Source organism: Merops nubicus, unplaced genomic scaffold (assembly GCF_000691845.1).
Source record: "Merops nubicus isolate BGI_N331 unplaced genomic scaffold, ASM69184v1 scaffold17258, whole genome shotgun sequence".
In the NCBI taxonomy this organism is placed as follows: Eukaryota; Metazoa; Chordata; class Aves; order Coraciiformes; family Meropidae; genus Merops; species Merops nubicus.
The window spans coordinates 649-15,230 of record NW_008627898.1 but is presented as its reverse complement, the minus strand read 5'-3'; the positions used below and the strand labels follow the sequence as shown (position 1 = coordinate 15,230).

General features: G+C 46.0%; 1 protein-coding gene across 1 annotated transcript in view; it reads left to right on the top strand.

Moving 5' to 3' along the window:
• Positions 1–14,376, top strand: part of MLLT1 (myeloid/lymphoid or mixed-lineage leukemia (trithorax homolog, Drosophila); translocated to, 1) — a gene marked incomplete at its 5' end in the record, with an annotated part of 24,754 nt that extends 10,378 nt beyond the window's left edge. Inside the window, 9 exons of the mRNA XM_008946504.1 lie at positions 938–1,081; positions 2,724–2,849; positions 4,572–5,117; positions 9,168–9,255; positions 10,060–10,171; positions 11,434–11,533; positions 11,922–11,993; positions 13,686–13,757; positions 14,248–14,376. Coding sequence (XP_008944752.1) covers positions 938–1,081; positions 2,724–2,849; positions 4,572–5,117; positions 9,168–9,255; positions 10,060–10,171; positions 11,434–11,533; positions 11,922–11,993; positions 13,686–13,757; positions 14,248–14,376 — 1,389 coding nt within the window. The remainder of the gene's footprint in view (positions 1–937; positions 1,082–2,723; positions 2,850–4,571; positions 5,118–9,167; positions 9,256–10,059; positions 10,172–11,433; positions 11,534–11,921; positions 11,994–13,685; positions 13,758–14,247) is intronic.
• Positions 14,377–14,582: the final 206 nt, after the last annotated feature.

Below are 14,582 nucleotides of genomic sequence, written 5' to 3'. Positions count from 1 at the left end.
TAGTGGCTCGGGCTCGAAGCCTGCAGCGTCTGTTCCAGTCCAACAATGCAAGTGCAGCAGGAGAGAGAGCTGCTGGGGATGGATTGTGGAGAGGAGGGTGCTGGGCACAGAACGAGGCACCCGGGAGGCGTTTGTGGAAACTCAGAACACCCCTGGGGGGTTTGCAGGAGGGGTCTCTTCTGCCACATGTTGAGTTTTCATTTTGAAACGTGGAGTGCAAGATGGTACCAAGCAACGTGTTGATGTTTGTAATTAGTAAGACGTGATATTTGCAGTTTTAGGGGGAAAAAAGGGAGGGATTTCTTCCATCCTGCAGGTGGAAGGGAAGCAGTGAGGCGCAGATGATCCCCTCCACGCATACAAACCCTGGATTTCTGGAGAGAAAGTGCCCTTGGAAAGTTCAAAAGCCTGGGATATCTTCCCATTCAGCCCCTGCAATATGCATATTGAAAAGGATTCCACGAAACGAGTCGTCCTTTTCCTGCCCTGTTTAATCTGCTCTCAGCATCCACAGAGATCCTGGGAGTTGAGTCGTTCCTTCTTAAGGATTATGCTTTTCTTAATATTGATACTTTAGAGCTCAGTTGCTTCCCAAGGGAGATAGGATCCAAATTTCAGCCAAAACAGGGTCGTCGGTAAAGCTGAATCTGCTTTCCTAGGGAGACTTGCACAGCTTCAAGCAGATAATTATCAGCCAGTAGCCTTGTCCTGGCATTGCTTTGGCAGGGAAAAGCCACGCCTGGTTTCTGACAAGTGGTATGTTCACTTCAGGCACAAATCATTTAATTTCTAGCTCTCTGATGTCATGATGAAAAACTCTGAATGCAGCACTTACTCAGTGGTTTATTTGGGATTTTCAGGAGTGACTGTTTGAATCCCCTGACTCAGTGTGCTCACCAGACTTCTTCCCTTAGCCCAAAGTCTGTCTTGTTTTCAGGAGGAGCCGAAAAAGGTTTGTTTCACCTACGACCTGTTCTTAAATTTGGAGGGAAATCCACCCGTGAACCACCTTCGCTGTGAGAAACTGACTTTCAACAACCCCACCAAGGAATTCAGACGCAAACTCATTAAGGCTGGAGGGGTAAGTGCCAGAGGGGCTGGAGATCTGAAGAGGTTCTGCTGAAATGTGTTGTGATCTCATTTTATTTGGGGTTTTCTTGCCAGCTGCAGCTTTCTGTGTTCATCCAAAGGATGACCCAGGCAATTTTTAGTCCTGGTTATACGGCTGCAGCACTTGAAGCAGAACTAAACCACGGCTGGTGTGATTGGTGGCACTTCATTTTCAATTTAAATGGGCCCATTAATATCAAAGCACTAAAACCCCTCTGGAAGCAGAGATTTTCTGTGGATGTTGCACGCTGCCCATCAGGCAGTCACACTTAAGCTGTGAGCTTCCTAGGGAGCTGTAGCAGCATAGAAAAGCTCAAGAAAAAGGGAGAAGCTTCCAGTCCATCCCTTACTTTTGCCACAGGAAAGCTTAATACTTGGCACCTCCTGGTCAATAAATGTCCTGGAAAGCTGATTGTGGCTTAAATGATAAAAAAAACCAAAAAAGTTTTAGAATATAGAATAAAAATGGGAGTGGGAGGAAAAAATAGTTACTCTTAAAGGCACAATAAGATACAAGTTGCTACAGTGGATGAACTCTTACTTCTGGGAAACTAATATGCAGTGGTAGACTAAAGAAATGATCCTCAAATAACTACAGGATCAAGGCCATTTAGTACAAGTCACAAAGTGGGTGAAGCTTTTGAGCAGGCAGAGGATGTCATGACTGTGTTCTGAGCCAGCCCCATATGTAGCAGTATATAATTATGTTCTGTTCAAGGACTTTATTCAAGATGGTCTTAATTGCGGGCAAAATTTTCTTCAGAAAAAAAAACATGCTTCTAGCCTGAAAAAATAATAATTAAAATTAAAAAAAAAAAAAAGCTATGGGGAAGTTTGTAGAGAGTAAATCTCAGGAATGGGAAGTATTCCAAGCTGGTCTGTGCACATCTTCTGAGTATGCCAGTGCTTTTCTGTGTTGGGCACAGGGAAGAAGGTGCTTGTTTCAGCCACAGGATGGCCAGAGCAACGTCTGCTTTTGAGGATTTTTATAGCATATTGTTGTGTTCCTTATGTATGGACGTGTGTAACTTGTGAATCACTTCACACCAGTTGAGTGGAAATTTTTGACTGAATTATTCTGACAGAATAAAGGGGAGGTAGGAAGGAAAGTGGTTCATGGAGCTCAGTGCTTGGTGTAAGATCTTGTCAAGGGATAGACCCAAGGCTTGCCTTTTTTTCTTGCTTTATTTTTCCTGAGTGAGTGAATTTGGCTTCTCCTAAATTGTTGGAGTCCTGCTTATTCCTTCCAGACTTAACCTTGCTACGTGTGTGCAGGGTAAGAGCATTTGCAGCAGAACATGCAGTTCCTGTCCAGAGCTTTATTACCTGCTTGTGCAATAAAGCTCTGGAATATTGGAGTTCCCTTTGGGAAAGACACTTGATATTGCCAGTTGCCTTTCATTTTTTTTTTGTTGTTTTAATGCTCTGTATTTGAGGAGTTGCCTTGAAACTGAGGGTGACATAGACAATATATTTTTATGGCCTTTAAGCAGAGGAAAAACATCCAAAAGATGAATAATAGTGTGTTAATTGAGCAAGGGGCTTAACATAATCAGGTGTTAATAGTCTGTGTGGCTTTACTCATCTATAATTTTTCTCCTCTTCATTACTAGGTGATGGTAATGCCAGAAGGAGCTGAAACTGTTTCAAGGCCAAGTCCTGATTACCCCATGTTGCCCACAATACCACTCTCTGCCTTTTCTGATCCCAAGAAGACCAAACCATCCCATGGGTCAAAGGTCAGTGCAGCACACTTTTGGGTCAGCCTGAGGTGAAGAGGTCTTTCAGGACTCGCTGCTAAGAGCTCGTTCAGCAGCTGTTTCTGGCCACTTCCAATTCTGAAACCTTCTTTCTTGTGCTCCATAGTTCACTAGCTAATGGGCTGGAACTCAGCATAATTTAGGAGGCTTTCTTAGGATTCACTGGACTTCTCTACAGGGAAATTTTGAAAAGAAAATGAAATGTTCAAGACTGGGAATTTTTGGTGAACCGTATCTTCCTCCTGAACTGCTGCAGTGATAAAGCTGAATGAAGTCCTCTCTGGCCTGGCTTGTATCCCTGCTGCTGAAGACAAATTACATGGTTCTTTCACTGTCTGTCATGTAAAGCTGTGCTCCAGGTCCTGGGGGATTTGATCTCTCAGCAGCAGGGCTGAGCAGAGAGTCAGCACTTCCTCTGGCACTAGAACTGCTTGGGGTGGTGGGGTGAAAGATCCAGAATATGGAATAGTAGAATATTTCAAGATTTGATGTTTGTATCCAGCAGCATCTAGTTCTTAGGACTTCAGAAGAAGCTTAAATTTTCTTTTGGCTTTTTCACTTGGGTGCTGAAGTTGGTTTTGTGGGATTCTACATAGGAGAAACAAGCCACAGGCAATGAGTTTTGAAGCACATTACATACACTTTAGCAGCCTGCACACTCACAAGTATTAACAGCCATTCATTTTATGGTGTAACTCAATTCTGAAACCCATTTTGTTCAGGGCTCTAAACACTTCTGGCACTTTGGTCGTGTCTTCTGTTATGAAACAGAATGAGGATGACTTATCTATTAGTGGCTGATTTCATTTTGGTCAGGACTTAAGCATTAGAAAACAGAGAAGACAGAAGAGAAATGAAGGACTCTGACTGAAGCTCTGGTGAAAATTGCCAGGACAGAAGAGAAATGAAGGACTCTGACTCAAGCTCTGGTGAAAATAGCCAAAGAGATGAGTCTCTTACTTCTCTTCCTCCAGGTTGCCCTCAGAGGTGCACATGTCCAGTCCATGCTCCAGTGTCTGTGTTTTGAGTTCCCCCATCACTAGCAGAGGGAAGGGCCCCTTTGCCTGCCTGTGTGCCTGACCCTTAGGATGGGCAGGCACCTGATGATGGGCATCCTGAAGCTCTTATTAAAGGTGATAAGATTGTTGCTGGTACCAGGGACCTTGGCTCTCCTAGGGCTGTGGGGACTTTTGGTGGTGTTGTCAAGTTGCTGTATTGTGAGCTGGGGGGTAGGCGGTTACAAACCTCATTTGCATTTGCCATGGGTGTGATTTAGCCTTAAAAAAAATCTTTCATTGCTGTTTAGTATTTTTTTTTCTTAAAAAGAAGTGTTGTGAGGTGTAACTGTGTAATACAGCTTGAGTTTCCTCTTACCTGGCTTCAGATGTTAACCCTGCAGATTAAACCTGAACTAAACATCCAGAGATATATTTATAGATCTCCTTTTATAGACTGTGGAGAGGAACAGGCATTTGTGAAACGTGCTTCACCCTGTCCTAATGCCTGCTGTCAATCTCTGTCCATCAGCTTTAGGGAAATGTAGATGTTTGCCTCAGAGGTAGATAAGTGCATTAGACATCTGTGGGTGGATGTCTACATGAAACAAATGCTTCAGTGTGATTTATGAGAATGTGTTTTATAATTCTGTGCAGAGCTTCAATTTCATACCCCACTGGCATGTTTCTGTTGCTGAATTTTTAGGATGCAAACAAGGAAAGTAGCAAAGCATCCAAGCCACACAAAGTAACCAAGGAGCACAGGGAAAGGCCAAGAAAAGACTCTGAGAGCAAAAACTCCTCCAAAGACCTTGAAAGAGAACAAAACAAGCCTTTGAAGGACTCCTCCAGGAAACCAACTGAGAACAAACTGCCTAAGGAGGAGAAGGCACCTCCAAAAGCTGCTTTCAAGGAACCAAAACTGGCCGTGAAGGAGACCAAACTGGAGAACACTTCTCCAAAGGGTGGGCCACAGCCGGAGTTAAAGTCTTCCAGCAAGAGGCCCTCCAACGTGGAGTCACCAAAGCCTAGTGCCAAAAAACAGAAAAAGAGTAGCTCCAAAGGGGTGAAGAATATCCTGGGGACATCCCCCAGAACCTCGTCTTCCTCGTATCCAGAGAAGAAACAAACCAAGGAGAAGATGAATGCCAAAGTGGAAAAGGTAAAATCTGAAAGTGAGGCCAAGGAGATCAAAAAGCCTGTGGAAATGGAGGAGTCCAATTCAGAGGATGAAACTTCTTTCAAGTCAGAGGTGAGTAGAGATTTGTCCTGTAGCAGGATTTTTTCAGCGTGCTGTTGAAATCACTGCATGTTAAAGATGTTCATAAAATGCTCCCTCAGACCAGGTGGAGAACCAGGGTGGAAAATGCTGAGGTGGGGCTGTGTCTCAAGTAAGACTCCTTTGAAAGTCCTCTTGGTATTAATTGTTATTCTACCTGCTTCACTGCCTATTTCAGAGGAGTAGTTCCATTTAGATTTATTTCAGTTAGCTAAAAGTCAGAGCTGAAGGTTGTGGCCTCTCCTTCATCCCTTGCAGTGACATTTATAGAGCTGGAGGATAGTGGGACTAGGTACACTTATTACCTGCTTATGATAACAGAATGGTTTTGAATGTGATCTTAAGTCAGAAGAGGAGGGAATCATTTCAAGTTTGTCTCTAGGAATAAAGAAACCACCAAAACTCAGAAGTCAAGAAGGGAAAACCCTCTTCCTGACGTGGCCTGTAAGAAATGTTATTGGCTAAAGCTCAAAATACAACCACATGCCACTCAACCTAAATAAGTTGTGCTGTAAAACATGAAGGAAATCATGTTATCTTACTACTATTTTTTAAAAACTATCTAAATATTTTTTTTTTTTTACAACTAAGAACATTCCTCTACCTTCTAAAAATTGTTTTCCAAAAGAAGGCAAAACCAAAGTGGGAGGAGGGGAAGGACACAACTGAAATCCAAACTTTTTGCTAGTTTTCATTTGTGTGTTTTGTATTGGCTCTGAAGCAGCCATTTATCTCCTGATGGCATTCACAGGGTAATAAAAATTCAGTCCCATGAATTTTTGAACTGCATCCTGCTGACCACTTTTGGAGAGATTTATTTTACTGGAGCAAACCTTCTAGGGACAACCTGTATCATGATTGAATCAGCACCACCATACAATAAATATTGATGTGCTTATTTCAGAAAGGGTTTGGGGTTTTTTTTTCCTCAAGGATTCCCAGTAGAAGAGTTTATCAGGGAAGTGTTAATTCAAAGCAACTCTGCCAAGACTTGGGGTTTTTTTTCCAGATGATTAAATATGCATCTCATGCAGTACGAGGCAGCTCCTCTCCACTTCCAGCCTTACACTGGATGTGCAGCAGTGGGTGGCAATTCCTGTACCTCACGTTGAGCTTCTGCACCCTGCTGACCTCTGCCAAGTCCTGGGTGTCTTGGACTTCCTGAGGTGTCCCCCATCCCCTGGGGACTCTGCAGCTCTGAGCTGTGCAGACCCTGCCGTGGAACCACAGACAGAGGTTTTGGGTGCACAGCCTCTGCTGCAGGCCTGTCCCACCCCCTTCCCTGAGCTCCTGGTGCTCCTGTGGCCTCCCTTGCACCAGCTCCTGTGTCTGTTGGATGCTTGACAGAGGCATTTGAGTGCTAGCCCAGGAGGAGGGCAGGAACACTCGCTGCAGCTCTGAGCTGTGCAGACCCTGCCGTGGAACCACAGACAGAGGTTTTGGGTGCACAGCCTCTGCTGCAGGCCTGTCCCACCCCCTTCCCTGAGCTCCTGGTGCTCCTGTGGCCTCCCTTGCACCAGCTCCTGTGTCTGTTGGATGCTTGACAGAGGCATTTGAGTGCTAGCCGAGGAGGAGGGCAGGAACACTCGCTGGGGCCGGGGGGGGAAGCGTGGCAGCCGCTGCTCAGGTCAGCTTAGGTTTCTGTGGAACTCGAGGCTGAAGGGTCTGACTGCATAATGCCTTGGCACGGGCAGAGAAAACTGCAGGAGTTCCTTTTCCAGCCTGGGGGGGGTTCCTTTTGCTCCCAGTTTGGTGTTGGTCTGTGCTGGTGCAGCTGTGTGGTAAAGCCACATCACTAGAGCGAGGGAGCAGCTGGAGGTGGAGCGGGGCCCGGAAACTCTTCAATCAGCTTTGGAGCTCCAGCCAACGTGTTGTGCAACACGCTCTGGGGCTGCAGCTCCTCCAGAGCTTGGAGTTGACATCTTTGCAGGCTGCTGTTGAAAGGAGCAGTCTTGCTCTCATTTGTGCTTGCTGGCGTGAGAGCTCCTGTGACTTCACAGCAGCCCAGAGGAGCTTCTCCTTCCATTTCGGCTCCTGCTGGAAGTTTCTTGGCCTTTCCTTTTATAGCTTTTTTTTTTTTCCTTTATTTTTTTTCCCCCCCCTGTCCCCCCTCGAGTCCAGTTCCCTGAACTGGCCTCATGCTTGGCTGCCTGAACGCTGGTGCTGACAAAAGGGAGAGGCTGGGCTGGGAGGGCAGGGATTGCTCCATTGTGGGCCTGTGCTTTTGTCCTGTCAGGGTGACAGTGAAGGGCAGCCTGAGCACGCAGAGCATGGCCTGCTGCATGCTGCCAAAAGGGCTGCAAAAGCAGAAAGGGTTAATGGCCAAAGGAAACACAGGCTCTACTGCAGCCTCCAGCTTCTCCTTGAGTCCTACTGAGGCTTTTTAAGGGAGCACCCGCTGGGTTAGGATGTTAGGATTGAATCTGGGGTAAGACAGGAGCTGTGCTGCCTTATCTTGAAAATATTACTCCTCTTTCCTTTCATCTTGTAATTTTTCTTCAGGCTGTCGCCCTGTGCCCACATACAAGATATTGGAATTGTTAAATTATTCTCCTTTGCAAGTGAATAATTCACAAGGGTTGTAATACCCCTTTTGGGCACTTTTTCTACCTTCTCCCTCTTGAATAAATGAAACTCTTCATGCTGCTTGGGTGATAAATTACAGGGAAGGATGATGGTATTGGGATGAAAGTCCTGCCACCACTTTCACTTACTGATTCCCAAAGCTGCTGCTGCTGTGCCTCTTTCTACCTGGTCACAGTGTTTTTGTAGCATTAACACTTGCTGTAATAAAATTTGTTGATCAATGAGGAGGTGTGATTTTAAAAAAAGATAAAATGTTTTCTTAGCATCAGGATTTGGTAGTGGATGTCATGGGTGGTTTCCAAGGCATTGTGCAATGAAATTGAAATGCTAAATTACTTTAAAAAAAAGGCAAGATAATATTACAGAACATTCAGGATCTTTAAACTAGATCCTGCTGGGATACAAAACCCTTTTTAAGATCGTTGTGATAGTGGCTCCTGCTCTTGGGGGATGAAATAGCAGCTTTGGCCTTCACTGCCACCTCGTGGGCCTTGAAGCTGGAGCAGGGATCACTGCACAGTGTCTGGGTTTGTGTTAAAAACCACACACAGCACCCAAACTTTGTGTTCTGGATGCTGTTATTAGCAGTAGCTCGTTTTATCTTCCCACTCTTACTGCACAGTGTGCTCCCAGCATCCCTGCTGGATTCTGACAGTCAGCAGAGCTGGTTTCACTAGAGTTTAGCTGGTTTCTGTTATGTTGTCACAATAAACTGGAAACAATACAGTGGATTGCTCAAATTGATGGAGAAAAAAAAATGTTTTGAGGGTAGACTAATAAATCAGAACACATTTTGGAGTCAAGTGAACTAGTTAGGGTAGGAAATTCTGTCCATGCTTTGAGATTTCCTCATTCTGGGGGTGGTGAGACCCTGGCCCAGGTTGCCCAGGGAAACTGGGGATGCTCCAGTACTGGAGGTGTTCAAGACCAGGCTGGATGGGGCTTGGAGCAACCTGGTTTAGTGGGAGGTGTCCCTGCCCATGGCAGGAGGGTTGGACTAGATGATCTTTAAGGTCCCTTCCAGCCCAAACCATTCTGTGACCAGTAGGTGGTGTGTGGAGTGAGCATTAGTGGGTTACAATAAATTAAGAGAGCTTTGATAACTGTTCTAGGTTGTGTTCTGGTCACCTTTCACCCTTCAGAGCTGGTTTTTTTTTCCACTTCTTCATTTTTCAGGTGCAGTATTTCATCCCTGGAGGCTGCTTGAGACTAGCAGCACAAAGGATTTTGGTGGGAGCTGTTGCTGCTGCCCAGGGGCACTGAGTGTGCCAAAGTTCTCACAGACATTGGGTTTATCCACTTTGGTTTAGTCTCTAGAGCTCCAAAATCTGCATTCAGTGCTGTATGATCAAATGCTTCTGTCTCACTGTGCTGGTTTTCTGGATTTGAAAGGTTAAGATTCTTTTTCTTTTTTTTTCCCTTTTATGGGGGGTTAAGTCTGTCCAGTCCAGCCCTTCCAACTCCAGCTCCAGCTCTGACTCCAGCTCTGACTCCGATTTCGAGCCATCTCAGAACCACAGTCAAGGTGTGTTGCAAGAAATCAGATTTCTTAAACTCTTCCTTGCATGATCTTGGGAAGCTCATGAGAATTAGGTTTGTTTTCCCAGCACCATTTATAAGGCTAGTAGAGTTTCTTCTGTTCACCCACGTGCTGAAGCTGGGACACTTCAGCAAGAGAAGGCAACAATGTCAAAGCATGATCGTGACCAATATTTGTCCTGTTTTGGCAGTTAATTTATGAGCAGGGTGTCTCTCTGGGTTTGGTTCTTTCCCTGTTGGCTTTTTCTGCTTGGTTTATAAAGGCATTTGCTGCTGCTTGCTCTGCAGTGTCACCACAATATTTCTCCTACAATCTCATATGTTTTATTAAAAAATTATAAATGTGGCATTCATCACTTTGTGAGGACATAACACAGCTCCCCTTTCAGGTTCCTCCTCTGCTAATCCAGACAGATCCACAGTGGCAACAGCAAACACTCTAACCTGAGCAAATGCTGTGTTGCTGCAAATAAACTGCCTCTTGAGTGCCATTTAAAACAGTCCCCAAAAGCATGAAAAGTGTCCTTTTGTTTTCATTGATGAAGAGAATGGGAGGATTTGGGGGGGAAGCTTGGGTGGCTTTCTGGCAGTTGTAAAGTTTGTCAGCTCTGCTTTGGTTTTGACACTGGAATGTGGTGGCCTGTGACAATATCTTTGTGCAGAATGAATCTGCAGGAGATACCTTAGTGAGGAATCTTGATAACAACTCCTCCAGTTCAGATCAGATGGCTCAGGTGGCTTCTGCTGCACGTGTCCTAGTGCTGATTTCCTTTCTCCCCCCTGCCCCCAGGCCCTCTGCGCTCCATGGTGGAGGATCTGCAGTCAGAGGAGTCGGATGATGACGACAGCTCCTCTGGAGAGGAGGCAGCAGTCAAAGCAAACCCTGTCAGCCGGGATTCCAGGTGGTAACAAACCCAGGAGAAAGATGTTTTCTTGTCCTTTCTTGCCCTCTGTGTTTGGTATTTTTGTGTGACCTCCATTTGGAGAGGGGGGGGGGGATCAAAGTGATGGGGCTACGTGTGAGAGGAGGAGGGAGAGGGCAGATGTGTGGAGGCCTTAGCATGGGGTGGGGACACAGAGTCAATGTCCCCAGCAGTGTGAGAACTGGATGAGAAGGGATCCCTGGAGCTCAAAGAGGGAAAGCCACTGGAAGTGTTGAGCTTGCAGGTGTCAGTGACTGAGCCCCTTAAAATAGTCACCTAATTGTTGCCTTCAGATCTCTGCTGAGCTGAGTGGCTGCGACACCTTTGATCTGCAGAGATTAGAGAGGTGCTGTGGAGGCTGGGAGCATCTGTGCTCTCCTCACTGCTCCAGACTGGTGCAAAACTGACAAGTCTGAGTCTTTGCTGATGGAGTGTGCTGCTGGTGGGTTACTTCACTCCTGTGGGGCCTGGCTGACAGCTGTTGGTCCTGCTGTAGTCAGTGGAATAAGTTGGATTTCATCCTTCTCCTCTGCGGAAGTGCTCTCAGAGCCAAAATTTGGAGTCTCCAGCTGAATATTTGAAACCAAATGCTTGGCCCAGAGAGCAGCTGCAAATTTGAAGTGATGGTTGTCTTCACCAGACAACCCCCCTGGCCCCAAAATCCATTGTTGGGCTGTCGTTGTCAATGAAACACAAATGGAGAGGCTTTGAAAGATACTTTTCAGACCTTTAGGGGACAGGTAATAACCAGTTTTTCAAGCTCATCAAAAGTTGGTTACCTGCTGTAACACATCTGCAGAAGAATGCAGAATTCTGCAAGAAGAACAAGTAGGAAATATCAAAGGTTGTATCAGAGATGCCAAATGTGGAGGGTTTTTTGGCCTATTTCTTGGTGGAGGTGCTGGTAAGCCTCTCATGCAGGTACTCAGTGATCTTGGAATGAATCCCCAAAATGAACAGTTGTTGTTTGTGAAAATCAGGTGGTGCTTCCTCAGTGGGACTAAGGGGACTTGAGCTGCTGTAAAGGGTAAAAGAAAACTCCCTGCTCTGTCTGCCCAGGGGATGGAAGATGGCAAAGGCTGGGGAAATAAAAGAAATTCCTGGAAATTACAGACTTGACCGTTTGTCCCAGCCAGTTCAGTAGTCTGCAATAAAGAACTTCACTTAACTCTGTGTGGTTCAGTTGACAGCTAACTCAGTTGCCTCTTGGTGATGCTCATTCTCTGCTGCTTGGTTTTCAGACTGAGCCTTAGTGACAGTGACAGTGACAATAGTGCAGACTCCTGCCTGCCCAGTCGAGAGCCACCTCCTGGTCAGAAGCTGCCCCCAGCAAACAACAAGGTACCTCCTCCTGCACTCCCATGAAAAGCTTCTCACCTGGTGTTCAGTCCCTGGTGTTGATTCTGGCTCACACCAGATTTTCCCTATTTCACTCTTCTCCTCAGAGAGGTAATTTCATAGAAATGTTGAGGTTGGAGAAGACCCCTAAGGTCATAAATCCAGCCATCAACCCAACACTTGTATGAGCACTAAACCATGTCCTGAAGTAACACATCTGCATGTTCTTTGAACTCCTCCAGGGATGGTGACTCCACCACCTCCCTGGGCAGATTTCTTTCACAATTTTTCTTACACTTTCTCTCTGTTCAGTGCTGTGCATCCAAACCATTCAAGAGTGGCATCATCTGAACTCATTTTGCTCCCTAACGTTGATTTCGTTTACCCTCAGGCATCTGGAAGAAAAAGCCCAGAGTCTTGTAACAAGCCAGAGAAGATCCTGAAGAAGGGAACATATGACAAGGTGTGTTTGAGGATTTGCATCTCTTAGAACTGCTGGGTGCTCTCCTGACATTGCTGCATAGAAAACAACTTGGATCAGCCTAGCCCTGCTCTCATTGTCCTGTCTCTCAGGTTAAAAGCTTGAGTGTAATGAAAAACAGATGTTGAGAGGACAGGCTTTGGAGAGTGACACTGCAGAAGGGGTGGATATTAAATAGATGGAGCCCCAGGTCATTTCCATATGCAAAACATTAAAATTTGTTTTATTTGTTTGCCCTCTGAACCAATGGTCTGGCCACTGTTGCAGCAGCCAGAACCTCTTCATTAAAAGGCAGTTTTCATCTCTTTTGGATCTTACATTTAAAGATTGTTTGATGCTCTGCTCTGCTGGGGGAGTTAAAACCTCCCTTTGTTCAGTGAAACACCCTCCTCTCCTGCCTGCAAGGCAAGCAGAGCAGCATCTGTGCTCCCAAAGCCCAGCAAACAGCCAAACCCTGAGGTGTCCAGAAAGTTCTCCTGCTGTGACTCTTTTCATGAAGAAATCAGTCAGACAGGAGCTTAATACTTAAAATAATCAAAGAGTCTGTCTGTGACAGTGACTTGTGCCTGTTAATGCTTTCCCAACAGCAGGACACAGCACAGGTTGATCATTTAGTGCCAGGTGTAAGTGTGATCTTGGAGATACTGCCTCCTGCCAGCTCCAAAATCTTCCCCTGCTAGCCATAGCTGAGTTCCTCTGGGGTGAGGTTTGTGGGGAATAATCTCTTTTATTAGACTACTTAATACAGATAGAAAGGGACCCCCTTGAGACTCATTGAAGAGAGTGAGTGCCTCAAATCCCATCAGCTTTTCCAGCTGTCAGAAGTGTTAGGAAAGATCTCAGCTCTCCCAGCAAGCAGAGCCTTCAGTTCTCTTGAGTGTTTGGGGCAAAAATGCTTTTCTCTGCCTGGATGTACCAGGGGGGTGTATTTCACAAATGTTTTTTTGGGGGAGTTGATTTGGTTTGGGTGTTTTTTCCCCTTGGGATGATTAAATGAGTTCAGCTTGGCTGATAAGAGACCCAGACAAGCCTGGGGCAGCTTTAAAGATTAAGAATCAGTCCCTTGTGAGCAATAGTGTGCCAAGAGGAACTTGCCTGGTTGGCTGCCTAAATAAATAAAAATGAAAACAAACCAAAAAACCCACCTTGATATGAGAACAATTAACACCTTGAGCTTGTACACAAGCAATCCTGCATGTCCCACTGTGGGGTATGTAAAATTCCCTGGGAATACAGTGCACTCAAAGGGGTTTTTCTTCACCTGAACCCAGCTCCTGGTTCAGCACTGCTGTTGGGTTGTCAGGTACTGAGTTGTCTGATGAAGAGCTTGCAGCAGAGTTCACTGTGGTGAACTTCACCTTGTTGAGTTCCTCTAAGCTCAAGGGTGGGTTCTGACTGCTTCTTAAAGCCCATTTCAGATGTTTCATGGTGTCTTTAAGTCTTGCTGATGGTCTTCAAACCATCCAGATTTACCTGAAGCCTTCAGTCTCCCAGTAGCTGATAAGGATGGAGGAGGCAGTGAAAAAACAAACATAGGGGGGAAAAAAAATCTATAGGAATAGGAACATGTCTGAAAGGGCCTCAGGTTCTCCTGCTCCTCACTAGGAAGGTCACTTTGGCAGTCATCCAAACATGCCACGTGTGTCACTGTTTCTCTTCATGCCTCCTTTGCAGGCCTACACTGATGAGCTCGTGGAGCTTCACAGGCGGCTCATGGCACTACGAGAGCGCAACGTGCTACAGCAGGTAGAGATCTCTGCCAGCTTTCTGGCTGCTCTTGTCCTCTGGGGATCTGTGTCCAAGGGTCTCAGCTGGACCCCTGTGATGCTTGAACTTCCTGAGAGGGTCTGGTTCACTTGGAAAGCAAAGATAAGTAGTAAAAAAACATAAATGGGATGTGCATGCGATGTTTTTTGGTTGGAAAGGATAAAAGAGAGCAGTGTGGTTTGTGCATCTTCCCTCTGCCCTCCTGGCCCCAGAGCTGGGCTCCCTCAGCCTCATTTAAAGGGGAAGAAATGTGTCCACATCCCTTTCCAGACTAGTCAGGCACACAGGAGGAGCAGGTTTGCTTTCTGGGGAGAGGATTCTATGATTCCCTTTGTGTGGTGAGACATTCTCATCTCTGAGGCTATCCTGGAGGGATGAGAGAGGACTGGGATGGGTTGCTGTGCATCTGCTGCCCTTCACCTTGATGGGGGTCTCTCCCTACATCCTTGCTTCTCTCCTTTCTGTGCAGATTGTAAATCTCATTGAGGAAACGGGGCATTTTAATGTCACCAACACCACCTTTGACTTTGACCTCTTCTCCTTGGATGAGACGACCGTCCGTAAGCTGCAGAGCTACTTGGAAGCAGTAGCAACATGACCCTTGGCCTTGGAAGCAGGCTGCTTTTGAAACCAGAAATCCCTTTGATTGGTACCAGGAACACAAACCCATGGAACTAGGCCTTCTTATTCTCTTGATTCACCCGAAGCACTGCCTTAGAGAACAGCCATGCTCTAGGAATGCACAGCCAGCTGCACTTTCTTGTAGGCTTCAAACAAGCACCCGTCTTGCTGAGTCTGTCCTCC